At 37.4% G+C, this 17,685-nt stretch overlaps 2 protein-coding genes across 2 annotated transcripts; one reads left to right on the top strand and one right to left on the bottom strand.

Annotated features, from left to right (window-relative positions):
- Nucleotides 1–1,187: 1,187 nt before the first annotated feature.
- On the top strand, nucleotides 1,188–3,124 carry LOC113013907 (uncharacterized). The gene is made up of 3 exons (XM_080295640.1): nucleotides 1,188–1,799; nucleotides 2,334–2,600; nucleotides 2,712–3,124. Exons 1-3 carry the CDS (start codon nucleotides 1,484–1,486, stop codon nucleotides 3,122–3,124), a joined length of 996 nt encoding a protein of 331 aa, XP_080151766.1. The 5' UTR covers nucleotides 1,188–1,483.
- Nucleotides 3,125–10,959: 7,835 nt separating this feature from the next.
- LOC145421389 (macrophage mannose receptor 1-like) lies at nucleotides 10,960–17,685 on the bottom strand. Its single transcript, XM_080291636.1, has 7 exons — nucleotides 17,638–17,685; nucleotides 15,561–15,629; nucleotides 14,299–14,637; nucleotides 12,219–12,545; nucleotides 11,975–12,066; nucleotides 11,543–11,651; nucleotides 10,960–11,402 (listed from the first exon to the last, which is right to left on the bottom strand). The coding sequence occupies exons 1-6, from the start codon at nucleotides 17,651–17,653 to the stop codon at nucleotides 11,565–11,567; spliced, it is 930 nt and encodes a 309-aa protein (XP_080147762.1). The 5' UTR covers nucleotides 17,654–17,685; the 3' UTR covers nucleotides 10,960–11,402; nucleotides 11,543–11,564.

Here is a 17,685-nt window from a genome sequence, read left to right as displayed (position 1 = left end):
TTAAATGCAAGCGTGTCAGAAAAAGTAACAAGTGAACACATAAAATGAGCAGCATCTGACTACATTTCACTGATGTTGGAGACTGCAAAGCTGAATGCAGGATTTATAAAATTAGAAGATAATGTGATACGCATTTTTATTTTTTAGCCATTTTCCATTGTGGAGAATAAAAGGTTTCAAACTTTTCCAGGCTTTAAACCTCATACGTTCTCCCTATTAGCAGTGAATGCATAAAAACAAGGCTTTTATGAAAACACTGAATAAAAAATTTCTTCTTGAAAAAGACTAAATGTACAGTTCAGTATTGAATATTACATAAAATAAACTATGTACAAAGTGTCTTTGAATGGCAGAGATGCAGAAATGTGTGCATGTAACACAGAGGTATTGCTCGTGTCTGAGTGCATAAATGAGTCACTGGCCTGAATGTGGCATGAAGCCATTTATAATTCTTACTCAATTTGATCTGCTGCTCACCACAAATAAGCAAGTAGAAAAAAGTAGAAATTTTGGACTTTTATTTATATTTTCACAGGTTTTACACTTTTTCCTACTGATAAAAACCTCCCGTATGAGCATTCATACTACACAAAGTAATTATGAAATAAACAATTAACTTGTAGAACCAAAATGTTCCCGGTATTTGAGGCAAGAGGGAGTATGTTATGTTATGTGAAGGTGCAGCCAGAGCTCTGTTCTTGTTGTGTTTCTGGGTGTAAAATAAAGGACTTCACATTTAACTTTAACTTGTGATCTACTCATAAAAAATCTGCGTAACATGTCTCTGCAGCAGCAGGAGACAATAAACATGTGACAGTATGTTGTGGTCAGATCTTGTTGCTTTGTCTGTGTAAAAGGAAGGAAGCAAAAACTTATAAAAAGTGTTTGTGGTCTTCACAGCTCTTTGGTATCTGCTGTGCTGCTGCTTCACTCTCTCTCTTTACAGAAAGTTGTAGAAGTTTTCAGACGTGTCACTGCTGGATGTGAGGATGGGAGCCACTTTGCTCTGTGAGCTGGGCCTATTCTGTGAGTACATCACTGACTTCTATTGTTTGATTCATACTGATCCATAAACATGTTTTAGTAAGAAGAACAGAGCATCAGTCGTTTGTACCATTTCAGGTCATGTGATCAGACGACTCTCATATTTTGTTACCAACATGGTTGTTTGTAGACTGGATTAGATTTTAGTGCACTGACTCAGATCAGAGTGGAGCTGGTTTAGTTTATCTAACAAAGGTTTGTTTAGTTTGATAATGTCTGAAGTCTCTGTCTTTATTGTAGCGCTCTGTACGCTCCTCTGCACTGGACACGCTCAAGGTGACTGAACAGTTTTCACTTTATTTTATTGACTTCTTTTTATTCATTTAGTAAAGATTCATCTTAGCCTACTGCATCAGTTTTAAGCACTTTCTGGTTTTGCTCATTTTTGCAACACATTTATAATTTTTATGAACATGTTGTTGCTTCTTGACTAAAGAAAATGTTTCAATGTTTCAGATTGTTAACTGTGTGGTTGTGTTGGATTCTAGATGCTGTGCTAACGATTGAACCCAGCTGGTCCAGTTTTTTCATTGGAGAGTTCATTGTCTTCAAATGTGACATGAATGAAGGAAAAGACACTGACTGGAAATATATAATCAAGAAGGATGGTCAAGAATTTATCAGCTACAGTGATTACAAAAACCACAGATTAAAATGTACAATTACAGGTCACAGTGTTGAATATCAGTGCTCTGGTCACAGGACGAGCAACAGTTATACAAAGAACAGTAATACTGTCTCTATAACTGTATTAGGTAAGTCCTCAGTGACCAACAGCATAAATTTATGATCCTGTACATTTAAATGTTGTCACATCAGAGGTAATGAGCAGACCCAAACTCTTCCAAATAAAGACAGTGAGTTTATTTACAGTGATAAATAGTGACAAAATAATATGCAAATCCCAGTGTTGTGCCAAAAAGTGGTTGTTTTTCAAGTATCTTTATAACTCTGTGTTATTGTGCTTACATTATAACCAATCCGGTCCTTTATGTCCACTTCGTCAGGCAGGACAATGGAAAAACAGTTATATTCTGTTTATTTAGAGATATACACCCTGCCTCTGTTACCATGTTGAGAAAGACAGCAAAAAATCAAAGAGCAGAAAATATGATGAAGAAGAATTTTGAAGATTTTCCTGCAAGTAGCAGGTTTTAGTCGAATTTCCCAGAGGAACCCACCCGAGGGATTAATAAAGTTCTATCTTATCTCTTATCTGTTTTATGACATTAACACATGCTTCTTTTTTTTTAATGTATGGATCTGTTTTTCTTTCATTTTTATAACAGCAGATAAACCCAGGGCCACACTGACAGCAGGAACAACAATCATACCAGTAGGGGGCAGTGTGACACTGACCTGCTCTGTGCAGAGCTCTGATGGATGGAAATATGAGTGGTTCAGACGAACCCAAAGAATCTCTGAACTTCAAATCAGAGATCAACAAAACAGAGATATCAGAGTATCTCAAGGAGGAATCTACAGCTGCAGAGGAACAAGAGGAAACCCAGCTTACTACACTGATAGAAGTGATGATGTCACCATTGAGAAAACCTGTGAGTTTAGTATGAAATATACATTCACTCATGATTATCAAATGATGCTAAGGTTCCTCTGTTGATTACATGTTTCTATTTTTTATCTTAACTGTTAATATGTTTGAACAGTTTCCAATAAAGTTGTTGTAAAACAACAACCCAACTGGCCTCAGATATTCAGAGGTGAGACGATCACTCTGACATGTGAGGTGCAGGAAGGAGGTGAAACCACCGAGTGGGAATATAAATGGAGAGGACCCAGGACACTCAAAGTGTGGACACGCAATAATGATGTGACATTCAGAGTTTCTGAGTCCAGCAGTGGAGACTACATGTGTAAGAGTCGATGCAGAGATGACTCATATTCTTCAACAGAGTGGAGTGAAGCCTTCACATTGTCAGCATCAAGTAAGTCATGTTTGTTGTGTGAGCCCAGGATGAATTCAATGGTCTACAAAGGATGTTACATTGTTACATTGTTACAAAGAGCTACAGCTGATAGTAGCTCATTGTTGGCAGTTTGTCACCACTTTGTCTCCTGAACTTTCAGCTGGTATAGGGACAGCAATGCTGACCTGCTGCTCCATAACCTGAGTACAATAGTGATATAAATAATGATTAAAAAAAAATTTTTTTTGTAAGTAGGGAGGCAGATTTGGTTTGTGTGTGTGCATGTGTGTGTATACATGTTTAGACATCTTTGTAAAGACAAAAAATTGGCATGCTACTATATTTGTGGGGACCAAGAGTCCATTGTGGGGACAAAATGCTCGTCCCTGCAAGTTTGAAGGTATTTCTAAGACTCAAAATGTGGTTTTAGTGTCAGGGTTACAATTAGGTTATGGTTAGGTTTAGGCTAAGGTTCAGGATTAGGCCTTCAATTTTTCAATTAGATGTCCTCACTAAGATATGACAATGGGTGTGTGTGTCTGTTCCTGTCTATCTATCATTGTGAGGACCGAAATCTGCATCCTACTATACATGTGAGGACCAACAGTCATTTGTGAGGACACACACCTGAAGGCTGAAAATGTGGTTTTAGTGTCAGGGTTACAATTAGGTTATGGTTAGGTTTAGGCTAAGGATCAAGGTTAGGCATTCATTTTTAATGGTTATGGTTAGGGTAAGGGGTTAGGGCAAACATTATGTCAATGAAGGTCCTCACTAAGACAGCTGAACGAGCGTGTGTTTGTGTGTCTTGTGTAAATGTTGATACTAAGGTAAAAAAAAGTGTAATGTGATCTGCAGGAAGTTACAGCGAGATGAGCAGGATTTTCTTTTCCTCTTACAGGAAGGCAAGTGTTGATTTCTTCTCATGATGCAGGACGAAGTTGTCTAGCCAAAGTAAACTGTTGCAGTCTGTAAATGAAAAAAGCATCAAAATGAAACTATGTAAAAGGCATTACAGCTATGTATTAGAGGAATGAGTGTGTGAGAGGCGATGACATCAGTGTTAACAGTTTGGGCCATTGCACTATGTTGCACATACTCACACTGTTACAATTTGGTAATTGGAGGAGGAAGACCAGAAGAAAAATGCAAAATGAAGGCACATAACATCAGGGTAGTGTAATCCTGGCCTGTGTGTGGTGTAATATCTATTTTATTTCTGTCTTTGTTTAAACTCAACAGCAGATCACCCAAAGGCCCAAATAACTATTGATGTGAGAGACATTCCAGTAGGGGGCAGTGTGACCCTTAGCTGCTCAGTGAACTCATCATCTGGATGGAAATTCTACTGGTACAGAGATGTAAACTCATCTGAACCTCTGACCACACAAGATGCTGTTCAGATGCAGATGCAGTTCCCTTCAGTAGGACAAATCAGTGTCTCACAGGAAGGACTCTACAGGTGCAGAGGAGGAAGAGGACACCCAGTCTACTACACAGAGTACAGTGATCCACTCATCATTGATGAAAATGGTGAGCTTTTCATCAGTGAGTGTCATAGAAAGACAAAATGTAGAAACGTTTTTTATTTTCAGTTTTATGCCTGGATCAGTAATTCACAGTTTTTGAGATATTGCAACACATTTGGCCTCAAATATGCAGACTAGTCAAGATAATAATCAGATGTGAGATCCTGGAGAAGACACTGAGTGGGAGTGTGAAGGGAGAAAGTTAGTGTCAGTTTTGCAAAGAACAAAAGGAAGCTGATATTTCACCCCTTTGTGCTTACACTGTGCTTATAAACACTAAACACTAAAATAGCAGCTTTAAAAATGCTTCTGTTCACAAGGACGATGGCATTTTACAGTAATATAATGCAGTGGATAAGGAGCGGGACTAGAACTAGATTCTGAATGTAACATAAAGATTGGCCTGAGTGATGTCAAACTGAAGTATTTCACTCAGGTGTGTTGAAGACTGTAGAGAACTTTTCATTCTGAGGAAAAGTTTCAAGATGGTAGCAGTTAATGTGCCTTTTTTTTTTTTTACAACAGATATGCTCGATCCTGAAAGCTCTTCATTTGTTGTTCTGATGATCTTTAGACTAATGTTCGTTTTCATGTTCCTCCTGTTCTTGTTGTATTGCTGCACAAAGTCAAATGGTGAGTTGTTTTTCTTCTGATATTAAATATTTTACTTTTTAAGTACAGTACTGTGCACAGGTCATGAGCCATCCCTCATTTCTTAATATTTTGCTAAGAAAATGGGAAACAGTTGCAGTAATCTACTGAAACATGTAAACATAAATGGAAATCTAGCAAATAAAATAAAAACAATGTGGATAAATAACAACTAAGAAGTCAGATGTTTTCCAAATGTTATTTCATGGTGGATCAAACTCTGACGGTCCTTTTCTGTTCATAATTCATCAATTTTAACAAGATCTCCAACAATGTCAAATTTGTATTCATCGTGTCATCAGAGCCATTCCCACTGATTTTCAGCCCAGTTCTTTTGACATTTGGTGGACCTCAGCCTTTTCTTTGTTTTTCTTCCTTAATTCTTCGCAGCCACCCTTCCACTGAGACCATTTCTGATGAGGCTTCATTGAACAGTAAAAGATTCAGCTGAAGGTTCAGATGCATCATCAGGTGCTGTGTCAGGTCTTTGCTGCATATAAAGAGATGAAGGGTGGCTGAAGACTTTTGCACCACACAGATGCAGCATGTGGCCCTAAAGTGGAAACAGCTATGTATAATAGATGACCATGTAAAAGCAAATGCCTTTTTAAAAGTTTCTAATAAAGGTTTTGCGGATGAGGGTCAGCCTGGATGAAAACCAGGCTGAGTTATGGACTCCTCTTGTCTTCACAGTTTGTTTTTCATCAAGTTTAAACTATTCTGATGCTTTTTGTAACACAGCTGTACTGATTACATCTGCTGCAGCTCTGACACTGTTGAATTAAACAAAGCCAAGTTAATAATATTTAATTTAAATGTGTTTAAGTTAGTATCACAGACATCAGGTGACCTGCAGGTGATCATTGTGTCTATGAGTCAGAGTTCGTGATACACTTTTATTAATTTAAAGTAGTTGTAGAAGCTTTGTGGTTATCATTAAAATCAATGTTAACATTTTTTTTTCAGGTTGACCGGAAGTTAATTATCCATCCTGGGATTCAGCTCAAAGTCATTAACAAAAAAACATGAGTACACAAAAAAGTGATAATAAACATGAAAATAATAATTATGATCACTAATAATGACAGAGGCTGTTTATTAGGGACAAGAATCTTGAGAAGTCTTTGTTAATAGTCTTTCATTTATTGTCTTAATTTTCCTGTTTTTATTGTAAAGCACTTTGGTGTACCGCTGGTCTTTTAAACGTGCTATACAAATAAAGTTTGTGACAAAGTGGGTGAGAAGACCATTTGTCTATATTCTTAGTTAACATTCTTGCTTTGATTTAACCATATTTCACATGTAATCTGCAAGAGGCAAACATCTACTATCCCAGGTTTGTTTATGTTGTGCACTTTTACAGATTATATAATATCTTGGTTTAAATCAATTCCTACAAGTTTAAGTTAACATGTTCTTTATTTCAACTGTTAATTTGTATTGTTTAGAACTTGCCTTACCTACCTGTCTTCCAGAAACAAAAGGAGGAAATGTAGTTTTACTTCCTGCTTTATACCTTCTGGGTTCATCTGGGGTCACAGGAAGAGACCAAGTGCAGAAGGGGAAGAACTCTTATAATTTAATAAAGTTTATTTTACAGGGTTTATGAAGAAATAGATTTATTGTTGTAATATGTATTGATTAGACCACAGAGTTCATGTTGCCAGTAAAGAGGAGTAGTAGAGGTTTGAATATAATCATGTTCATCTTACCTACCTACTGAATGGAATAGTCCAGAGGAGAAATTGTTTGGTTAAGTGGACTATTTAAGCAGAAGAACTCAGGTGTTTTGAGAGAAAGGTTCAGGTCAGTGTAGCTGTGTGCAGGTTGACCTTAATTTCAGTTGATTTAAGTTCAGTTATGTTTATTTGAACTGAGTTAATTATAGAGTTGAGTTTCTTATTTGTTTCTTTGTAAATACTGTTTGGGTCACAAAATGGTGAAAATGCGAAATGACGCGCAGCTGCACTACAGCGATGTTAAAGCGGCAGAGTTTACTTCTACGTTTAGAAGACAAATTATTGAAATTAAATAATGATATTCAGCGAGTTTAATTATTTTACAATGTAACGCAAGTGCATTGTAAGTAACTGTAATTAAAATACCTAAAAATGAACAGTAATCAGTTACTCTACTTTTTCAGTGGAAAAGTAATTTAATTACAGTAATGCCTTACTTAGTAACATGTTACACCCAACACTGCTTGTTCACTAGTGACGGGAGAAGGAAGCCGGAGATCGACCGGTCTGTTGTGGTGAAGAGGGAGCTGAGTGTAAAAGCGAAGCTCTCAATTTACCGGTCGATCTACGTCCCTACCTTCTAACTATGGTCACGAGCTGTGGGTAGTGACCGAAAGAATGAGATTGCGGATACAAGCAGCAGAAATTAGCTTCCTCCAAAGGGTGGCTGGCCTTCCTTAGAGATAGGGTGAGAGGTTCGGCCATCTGGGAGGGGCTCAGAGGAGGAGGTCCCGGGGCAGACCCAGGACACGCTGAAAAGATTTTATGTCTCAGCTGGCCTGGGAACACCTTGGTCAGCTGGAGGAGGTGGCTGGGGACAGGGAGGTCTGGGCTTCTCTGCCTGGCTGCTGCCAGATAAGTGGAAGAAGATGGATGGATGGTACATGGTCTGTGGACCACATTTGGTAATAAAAGGCACACACTGTGATTTTTGTTAACTTAACTTTTTGATAATTAAAAAAATAGTAAAGGTTGTCTTATTCTTCTATCCATTCATGCATATTACAGAGTACAGATGATGCCTCAATCATATATATAGCCAAAATTTGAAGGCAAAATTTGAAATGTGAAGGCAAAATTTTCCCGAGTATTTTATTATCTATTGGAATCTGGAATTTCATTGGCACTCTTAATGACATTATTTGTTAAACTGTTTAAAACAGGATTTGAATTAATGTTCATACGCTATCTAAATCTATATTTAATTAATAATTTATAAATATACTCTTAAAGCATGACTCAGGCTCTAGTTACCTGATATTGTTCATCATTTTTAACTGCGTTTAACATTACCACAGACAATTTCCTGTTTCTTCTTTCAAATCAGATATGATATATCCATAGCTCTTTCCAAGCCATACACCATAGCTGGTTTCATTACCATCTTGTGTTCTAAAATGCACTCATGAAACTTGGGTTTTAAAATACTGAAAGATTTTAAAAGTGGTTGAAAGTAAAGCAAAAGGTTTACCTAAACAGGTGACAGTTTTATAATCCATGCATGAAAACCTCAAACAAAGAGTCAGTAAATAGCATCAGTTTCTCTATACAAAAACTGAGCAACATGTTGGACATAATTATGAAACTGAAAGTAGGCTTTATGCAATTAAAAACAATGAAAAATGAAAACATTTTAATTATGTGTAAATATTTTTTAATCAAGTAACTTATTTTAAGTGTGTTACATTTGGCATGTCTTTTCTTGGCTCTTGACGGAGGCGGCTGCACTTTCTCCTTCTCCCTCTCCCTTATCTTTCCTGCTTGGCTTCTCATGTCTTTTGCATAGTCTCGCTTATTCTCTATCCCTAAGAGAGTCTTCCAGACTTGTTCTCTAAAAACCTAAAGAAGAATTATGGATTTGATCAACAGGTCCCTTAACGAAACTGAAAAACTGATTGTCTTGCGGAGACATTTGCTGCCAGATACTCAATGGTTGCTTACGTCATGTGTCTGACAACACTCGATGGAGGACATTGAAAGACATCTATCAATTCAGAACCATGATAACAGAGTTCTGGCTGATTGGAGCTGGCTTATCGAAGTACAAGAATCGGCTAGAGCTGTTTAAAATCCCACAAGGCTGGCCGACATGATAGATGATGGGCAGGGCTGTGAGTACTCAGACTGTGTTTATTGAAAGCAATATGGACAAGATCTTGGAGAAGAAGAACGGGAATTGAGAGACCTGGTGACCAGTGACGGACATTAGACCAACTGGAAAACTGGAAGCAGTTTGTTCACGCTAACCAAAACAACTACCATCTTCATCTAATGCGACCCCCCTGGCACCAGCTGGATGCTCAAGGCAAAACTCTCCTTTAGATAACAAGACTGTTGATGTGACTCTCTCCCTCCTCAATCAAGGCCAGCCGCGTCAACTGAAGATTGTTGACTTTTGCCCAAGCGAGTGAAGGGACACTTTCTCTTGGCTGAACACGGAACACACACACACACACACACACACACACACACACACACACACGCATGTACACTGACACAGACACCCCCTCCCCCCCATGTTGTTTCCTCATGTTGTGCATTTTCCATTGTTTTGGTTCTGGGTCACTGCTCGTGCGGTCAACTGGCCAGTGCTACCAGGCCTGACCTGTTTCCCCATAGTGATGGGTCGTTTGCGAACGAAATGGCTCTTAGAGCCGGCTCTTTGACGTGAACGACGCGAGCCGGCTCCTTATCGCGAGCCGTCACGTGGTTTGTTTGTTTTTTTCTCTCAGCCTCTCTCTTGCACTTTTTTTCCGCTTCGCTCCGCCGCTGGGCAGAGGGGGGAGGGGCGGTAGTTACACTGAGTAGCACAGGAACAGAGCCAGAGGGAGAGAGAGAGAAAGAGAGCCAGGGACAACAGCGTCACATTAGAAAGGTATAGTAATCATTCACAACTATTTTCGGTTGCAGATGATAAAGGATTCAGAAAGTTTATTCATGCAGGTCCATATGACAGAGAATATGCATCTTCTTTTTGTTTTCATATTATAATTTATATTTAATTGTGTTGTGGTTTGCAGTGTTTTGTGTTGCTTTCACTTTAAATTTGTAAAAGGAAAAAGCTGAAAATTTAAATAGTTAAAAGTTGAAATGTGAATAGTTGATTTTTGTATTATATGATTTATTTATTACATTTTATGTGGAGTGAATAAATAAAAGTATATTTACAGTGGCCCCTAGAGACAAAGCACATACAAACTCCAAATCACGTACAAACTCTGAAGCACGTACAAACTCCAAAACACGTAAAAACACGTACAAACTCCGAAGCACGCAAAAACTCAGAAGCATATAAAAACTCAAAACACGTACAAAAGACAACAGAAGTGCTCCAGGATGCTGGGCGCAGTGTTGAGATTTTGTTACCTTGTGGCTACACAAGCCAGCAAGTACCAACGACCGGATTTGGTGTGTGGTAGTAACAGGTAGATGAACTTTTTTTTTTTAATTATTTGAATATATGTGAGTGCTTGTGTATAAATGCACAAACAATACACACATGCTTTCAATTGTGTAATTTAAGTGATCTAGTAGCTCTGCTTTGGAAGTTCAGTTCATGCTAGAAATGTGTTTTGGAGTTTGTACGTGTTTTGTCTCTAGGGGCCACCGCATATATTTATATATAAACATATATAAATAAAACTACTTTTTTTTTACGTTAGTAATTCCTTTTGTGCATAATTTTATATTGTTGTTAATAATAAATTAATTAAAGCAACAAAACAACCTGAAGAGCCGGTTTGGAGCTGAAAGAGCCGGCTCTTTTTAGTGAGCCGAACCGAAAGAGCCGGTTCTCTAAAAAGAGCCGGAAATCCCATCACTACTTCCCCAGCGTGATGTTTCTGTATTGTATATCCATTTGGCAAGGTATCATCTATCTTAATTGCCTCTTGGGGATAAGTCTTTCTGACTCTGACTCTAAGAATCACTTGTGATTAAAAAAAAAGAATTAAATGGTACTATAAATGGTTTTAGAACATAACAAAGAACAAAATCAAGACAATAATGAGTGTGGGGAATCAGAATCAAAAACCAGTACGAAATCAATACATAAATATGAATAAAAGGTTGAAAATTCAGAAAGTTACTTTATTGTGGACAGCCTTTAACATTATAGAGGCCACATAAAAGCACAAGAATCCTTAACAAGGTAATAGAACAACTACAAACTTGTTTTTTGTTTTGTTTTTTTGTTTCTTTCAAGCTACAGGAATAGGCAGAGAAAGCTATTCTTCTTGCATTTTTAAAGCTCATTTTTGCAAAACAAAGCACTTGGACTGCGATGTCCAAACCAGGCACATTTTACAATGCTTAAAAATGATTTGCATCTATTATTAGCACTTGGATTTCAGTTCATATCATTGCCTTATTTAATATTATATTGTATGAGTGCTACTTCCAACCTATAGTTTCCACCTAAATTCAGTGAGGTGAGAACCAATCTTTAAATAATCTGTTTCCATCCATCAGCGCTACAGTAAAGCAACATAGGTACTTCTGCAGTCAGCATCCTGGAAAGAGAAAAACATGTTTAACTTTTTGGTTTTTAACTATATTGACTATATTTCTTTCCACAATGATTAATATGTTTCAAATGAAAACTAGTTCAATTGCAGCATGGTGTATACAGTCTGCAGTGAGCATCTCTTACCCGTCTTCTCCATAGTTTCCAACTAACGCTGAAAGAGACTGCCATTTTTATCACTTTGCCAGCTGAGTTTGAAATCAGCCACCCCTTGATCTCTCAGGATGGTCTCCAACTTGAAGAAAAACATTATAAAAGAAAAGAGCTGTTTTTCATACTTGTTAGATTTACCACACATAGCTTTATGTCCCTGTCATGCAGGTAATAATCATATTTAAATGTTTTTAAATCATGTTAAAAGTGAAATTTCGTTATGTTTTGGAACAAAATAAAAAACTTTTGCTACTTTTCTTTACCTCTAATATTTTTTTCTGTAGATATTTTGTGTTTGTTGTGATGTGTTTGGTGTTTACTGTTGTTTTATGAACTCTTGCTGCACAACTTGTTTTCCATAATGCGACAGTAAAGATACAAGGAACCTAGAATCTACGTTTGTACCTTCATTAGGAGTTGACTGGAGGCAGCGGAGTCAGTGAGACCCACATCAGACTTCACCTTCATCCTTATGACCATCTTCTTTAGTTTGGCATCTGTAGAACACAAATAAAGAAATATGTCATTTATTGTTGTGATAATTATTATTATTATTTTTTAACCCACGTTTTGATGCTTTAATGAAAACAACAGTTGTATCACACTTATAAAGAAATTGATTTATTACTTGTCCATTTCAGGAACTTACCTCCTTGACACATAAATGTTGCTTTCTTGTTACAGTCAGCTGGTATCCAGCGTCCCGTCTGTGATCCTTCCACAGAAACACAGTTTCCACTATAACTTCCGCCTCTTTTCCAGTACCTGAAGGAGGTCTTTGTTCCATCTGACCAAACCCAAGCATCTTTAAACAGACCAATCCACGCTTTGGTGGTAACTGCAGCAATCGCTGCATTTTCCTTGTCTGTAAGCACACATGCCAGATCAGTGTGATTCTGTCTGCACAGATCTTGACTGCTCTGCCAGGTTTGCCCCTGTGTGTAAACCACATACTTCTTGCTGCCATCCTGCTGAACTAGAGACACACAAGGGGAGAGGAGTAAAAAGGAGTTAGACTTGTTTTTTCTGCCAAGAAAAATAGTCAGGTAAGTGATTTAGAGCCAAATTACTAACAGCAGAGCCATGATGTTTCTGGTCATAAACACTTGGACCTGTTGTCCATATATGTGGACATCACATTTTGGGGTTGTCTACAAAATCTTGTTTTTTTTTTTTTTTTATACAAGGGCCTGTTATCCACTTACGAGGACATTATACTGCCACAGTTTTATCAAACTTTAAAATGAATCAGGCCCTTGAAGAGCAAAATCAGGTTAAAAGATAATTCTTTGTTTTTACATTCATCAAGTCCCAATCAGCCCAAATAGCAAGGAGAAATTAAAAATGCATGCCATGAAAGAGTTCAGGTCTTAGGAGGTTAAAATATAAAGCGCCTTGAAGCAACTTTTTTTTAATGATTTGTTGCTATATAAATGAAATTAAATTTAACTGAAGTACAACTTAGGCTTGACCTGTATTATTTTGGTCAGTAGATCATTTGCTCTTTCATTAAGTCTGTTTGGCCACTGTAAGAGCCAATTAAAGGCTAGTTCACTGGTTCTGGTAAAAGGGGTTAAAAGGAGAAATATAAATTTTTTGTTGTTAAGTATAATTTTCAGATGATTTTCAAATACTGTTATGTTAAAAGCATATAATACAGAAATGTGAAATTCTGATGCGCTTTTTGGTAATTATGTGCTTAGATAGTTGGAAGTCGGATAAACTGGAAGCAACACAGTTTTTTCACCAAGTCTTGCAGTGTTAATTTACAGTTTCATTAAACATCTCCTTTGAAAGAAAAGTACCTGGTCTTGCCCATGTTTCAAATGCCTGTTGCTGGACTGACTTCTAAAAGAAGATGAGTGAAAAGGAGCCGGAGTGCCGCCATTGTAGCCACTAATCTACTGGTTTGCTCAGCCATTGTTTGGACGATGTTTGTCATTACTGAAATAAACTTGCTGTATCTTTGTTACATTAAAAATATTTTATATTTATTTTATTTTGTTTTTTTTTTTGCTGGAATTCATCCTAAAGTTCACGCAAAAGCGCTGAGATGAACCTGAGGAGAAAATACAGACCTACCCAGAGAACAGCCAGAGTTGGTGGGATATTTTACATCCTTTTGGAAACATGGCTGTTGAGTTACTTCAGTCTGGACCACAACTGTTCGAATCAGCACAGTGAGTTCTCATAATCTCACCGCTAGCAAATTATCATTTTGTGTGCTAGTCACTCGGTCACGTTTTCATTTTTGTTTTTAAATATTATATAGATTAAATTGATTATCATCAATAAAAATTTCATATTAACTCATTCACTGCCAGGGCTTTTGAGCATTCTTACTCATTTTTGATGAGCCACAGAAAACTGTGTTATGATCATATAAACGCTGAACCTACCAAAATGAAGAACAGACTCTCTTCTTCCATCCAAAAAAAAAAAAGCTTGTTTCTACCATTTTCCATTCTTTAGTAATCAGCTGTAGAAGAGAGGTGGGTTCCACCAAAAATGCCTGTTTTGACCACAAAAAGGGAGAAAACGAGCTTTTTGTGAAAAATACATTTCAAGCAGTCTGATGTTCACTGACAAGCTGCCCGAGGTTGTATTCTAGCCCCTCCCATTGAAAAACGTAATTGACGTCTATAGACGTCCATGGCAGTGAATGAGTTAAAATTATGATCAATTATGATCACTCACAACAGTTTCAACTGTAATTGCAATTTACTCACTTTCATAACACACATAAGCTCTGGTTAAGTCACATGGAATATCATTCCAGAGGCCGTCATCTTGTATCTCTGCACACGACTCTTCCCCATTATAGTTGTCTGGTTGATCAAGGCTCCATTTGGTGAAGTCTGCTCTGCCACTCCCATCAGACCACAGCCACCTGTTGTTCTTTCCGTTGTAAAGTCCGATCCATGTGGCGGTCTTGTGACTGTCCAGTGTACTGACCAGCTGGTTTTCTTCATCCATGTTGTTTATGGTTGCCAGGTCAGTGTATTTTAATCTGCAGAAGCTCTGAGCCTCATACCAGGTTAGGGATTCATTGATAAAGTGGAACTGCACTAAAACACAAGATTATCCAGTCTTACACACAGACGCCAAGAAATAATTCCCAATTTGTTCCAATGACTTTATGTCATCATGGTCTTATTAAATAATTTTTTTTCTGAAAATATTTTAGAGTGTTGCCATATTTGTGCCAACGCAACTTTGAGAGATGAAGATAATGATGTAACCTGTACTTCCCTCAGGGGAAGTACAGGTTACATCACCCTGGACAGGTTGCCACTCCATCATAGAGACACACCTAACCATTCATGCTTAAGTTGGCCAATTTTGAATCACCAGCTAAAACACTATGTATGTCTGTGGATTGTGGGAGAAACCCAGAGTACCCAAAGACAGTACACACAAGCACAAGGTCAAACACGAACACATATAACAGAGAGTCCCAAGTGCCTGGGGATTCAAATCCAAAAACCTCTTGACGTGAAGCAATAGTAGTAACTGCTGTCTGCTTATCTAATCAGCCAATCACGTGTGTGTATCTCAATGCATTTAGACATGCAGAAATGGTCAAAATGACCGGCTGAAGTTCAACCTGAACATCAGAAAGAAGAAAAGGGGGATTTATGTAACTTTGAATTTTGCATGGTTGTTGATGCCACGTATTTCAGAAGCTGCTGATCTACTGAGATTGTCCCAAAGAACCATCTCTACTGTTTAACAGAGAATGATTAAAAAAAGAAAACAAAATTCAGTGGGACAAAGTTTTCTGCTGGGAAAATGCCTTGTTGATACGAGAGTTCAGAAGACAAAGGCCAGACTGCCCACAAAAACATTGAATGCTGAATACTGACCTGAAATACATGTATACTAAAATATTAACTGTATCAATGATTGAAAAATGCAAAATGCAATGACAACAAAATAAAAAGCAAACAAAAACACCAAAAACAAACAATGATCATGTGTGCTTATTTACCTGTTTTACTGGACCCTGTTGAAACCAGTGCCATCCTGGTGGTAGTCATCAAAAGCATTAGGAAACTTCCTGCAGCCCAAAACATGCAGAATAATAACTTGCTGTCATCCACTGAATGCACAAATATGTCATATGTTTTGGTTATGTATAATAAGGTGTACTATAAAGTTACAGAAGCAGTAGAAGCTGGCTAAATTATTTTAAAAGCAAAATAGGTAAACTTCCATCCCAATGACACAACTATAACTCTCCATTGATATTAATGACGCCAATTCATTGGACAACTTTAACATTTCCATAAAAGAAAAATATAGAAACAGACATTATATAATTTTTTCTATAGTTATGGTATTAAGGCTTTGGTATTATCTTTATTATCTGCCTGAGTGCAAACTATCATATCAATTCTGTCGTCCACTCATGCCTGCTTGTTTGTTTCCCAGGTTGTTTCCCAAGATGCTTTTTTTGACAGGTCATTTAAATATACGAATTGTAATTGATTCATTTATTCTTGGATGAATTTTAAAAAAGTGATTTTGAGTTCACTAAATTTCTTCTTCATATACAAGATTTTGTATATGTAGACAAATTAGTCTGGAAACAAGAAATACACAAGCACTTTTTTCAATATACCAACTTTGAAATAAAGGCATACAGATTGGTTTTACTAAATTATATAAAAAATGATACATAGAGTTAAACCAGTGCCTGATATGTTCCACTGTATCTGGTGTAGTTTATCTATGCACCTACTGTAGATCTGAAGGTCCATTTACTTGTACATTATGCAAAGCAGTTTTGGAGAAACTGAAATGCATTTGGTTAAAAGTGCGTCATAGGAGATTTAAAGAACCACTGACAGTCATCAGGTGAGTCTAAGTGGAATGTAAGACATTAAGAAAATGTTACTACTATTTGGCTGAGGGTAATTGTACATTCAATTATACATTCAAAAGTCATTAGGATTCTTAAACCTGCTATATAAAGTTTACATACACAATGCTTAGACGCTAACCCATTAACGGAGATTTACCATTAATGCGGTTATGGCGTTAATGTCATTTTAATGAGATTAATGCTGACAACACTAATGCATAAATAACTTGGATTTAAGTCTTTAAGTCCTTTGACAAACCAAGTACACCCTATGATTTAATAAAATGGTCTGGCACTGATACGGCACCGTTCTAAATGATTTACGACAATCTATGCTGTGGAGCCATAGTCTAAATTAATCTATCTTGCATTCAGCTGTTATGTTATACTGGATTATCTCAACGACATCTCTGCACTGCCTGCACACAAGAGCTTGCCTGGTGTGATAGACAAAAGCATCCATCTATCTTGTGCTCAGAGCTAATTCTAAGCACCATTTTTAGGATTCCATGATGGTTCTTCTACTTGCTCCTCTTCTTTTTTACTGCTTCCAAGGTATTCATTAAGCATGTGGTCAGTTGTGGCCATGATATTTCATCCTGGATACTGTTCTGACACTCACTAGTCCTAGGCCTCCTTCCTTCTGCTGAGCATAGTCTCAGGGTGATGGATTTAGGATGAAACCATCCAAGGACTTTTCTTGCCTTGATGGCCTCTAATGTTGTTTTCCACTTTCACATGGAATTCCCGGTGAAGTTTCTTAGTGTCCTAAAGCTCTTGTACATTTCCAGGCATTCCAGAATCCAAGTGCGTCCTGTATGACTGGGATTTTATCTGAATCAGTTTGCAGGTGCATCAGTCTAAGCCAAGTTGCCAAGAACTTTTTCTTCTGGAAACAAAGAAGTGTTTCGTTGCTTATCTAGAGTAACTTGTTTTTTAACTATAGTGATTTTGATTAATAAAACAAATAACAAAGTTGGGCTGTACCGAATTGGGTCACTACCTGCAATCATTGGAGCCTTGCTACTCATTAGCCATTCGTGACACTTTTCCAGCAATCAGTCATTCTTAATTTGCCCTGCTTGGTTTCATTAAACTTGAATGTCTGCTGCCATATGATATTCAGCTGAGTCATCAACACATTATATTTTTGAAAGACTTAGTCTTAAAGGCCATAGGGGGTGTAACTGTACTCAGTTACCTGTTGAATGTGACATCGTGGTCTCTGGAGTCAAAAGCCCAAAGAACA

Source organism: Astatotilapia calliptera, chromosome 3 (assembly GCF_964374335.1).
Source record: "Astatotilapia calliptera chromosome 3, fAstCal68.1, whole genome shotgun sequence".
Lineage (NCBI taxonomy): Eukaryota > Metazoa > Chordata > Actinopteri > Cichliformes > Cichlidae > Astatotilapia > Astatotilapia calliptera.
Note: the sequence above shows the minus strand (reverse complement) of the source record. Positions and strands in the feature narration are given on the sequence as shown.

Bases quoted from the DNA above. Each gene is read 5' to 3' on its own strand.
- LOC113013907 (XM_080295640.1), top strand. From the start codon at position 1,484: ATGTTTCAATGTTTCAGATTGTTAACTGTGTGGTTGTGTTGGATTCTA. The intron at 1,800-2,333 runs GTAAGTCCTCAG...TTTTTATAACAG, and splicing joins TGTCTCTATAACTGTATTAG to CAGATAAACCCAGGGCCACA. The intron at 2,601-2,711 runs GTGAGTTTAGTA...ATGTTTGAACAG, and splicing joins TGTCACCATTGAGAAAACCT to TTTCCAATAAAGTTGTTGTA.
- LOC145421389 (XM_080291636.1), bottom strand. The intron at 14,638-15,560 runs GTAAATAAGCAC...CTTGTGTTTTAG, and splicing joins AACAGGGTCCAGTAAAACAG to TGCAGTTCCACTTTATCAAT. The intron at 12,546-14,298 runs GTGAGTAAATTG...GTGTGTCTCTAG, and splicing joins AGCTTATGTGTGTTATGAAA to TTCAGCAGGATGGCAGCAAG.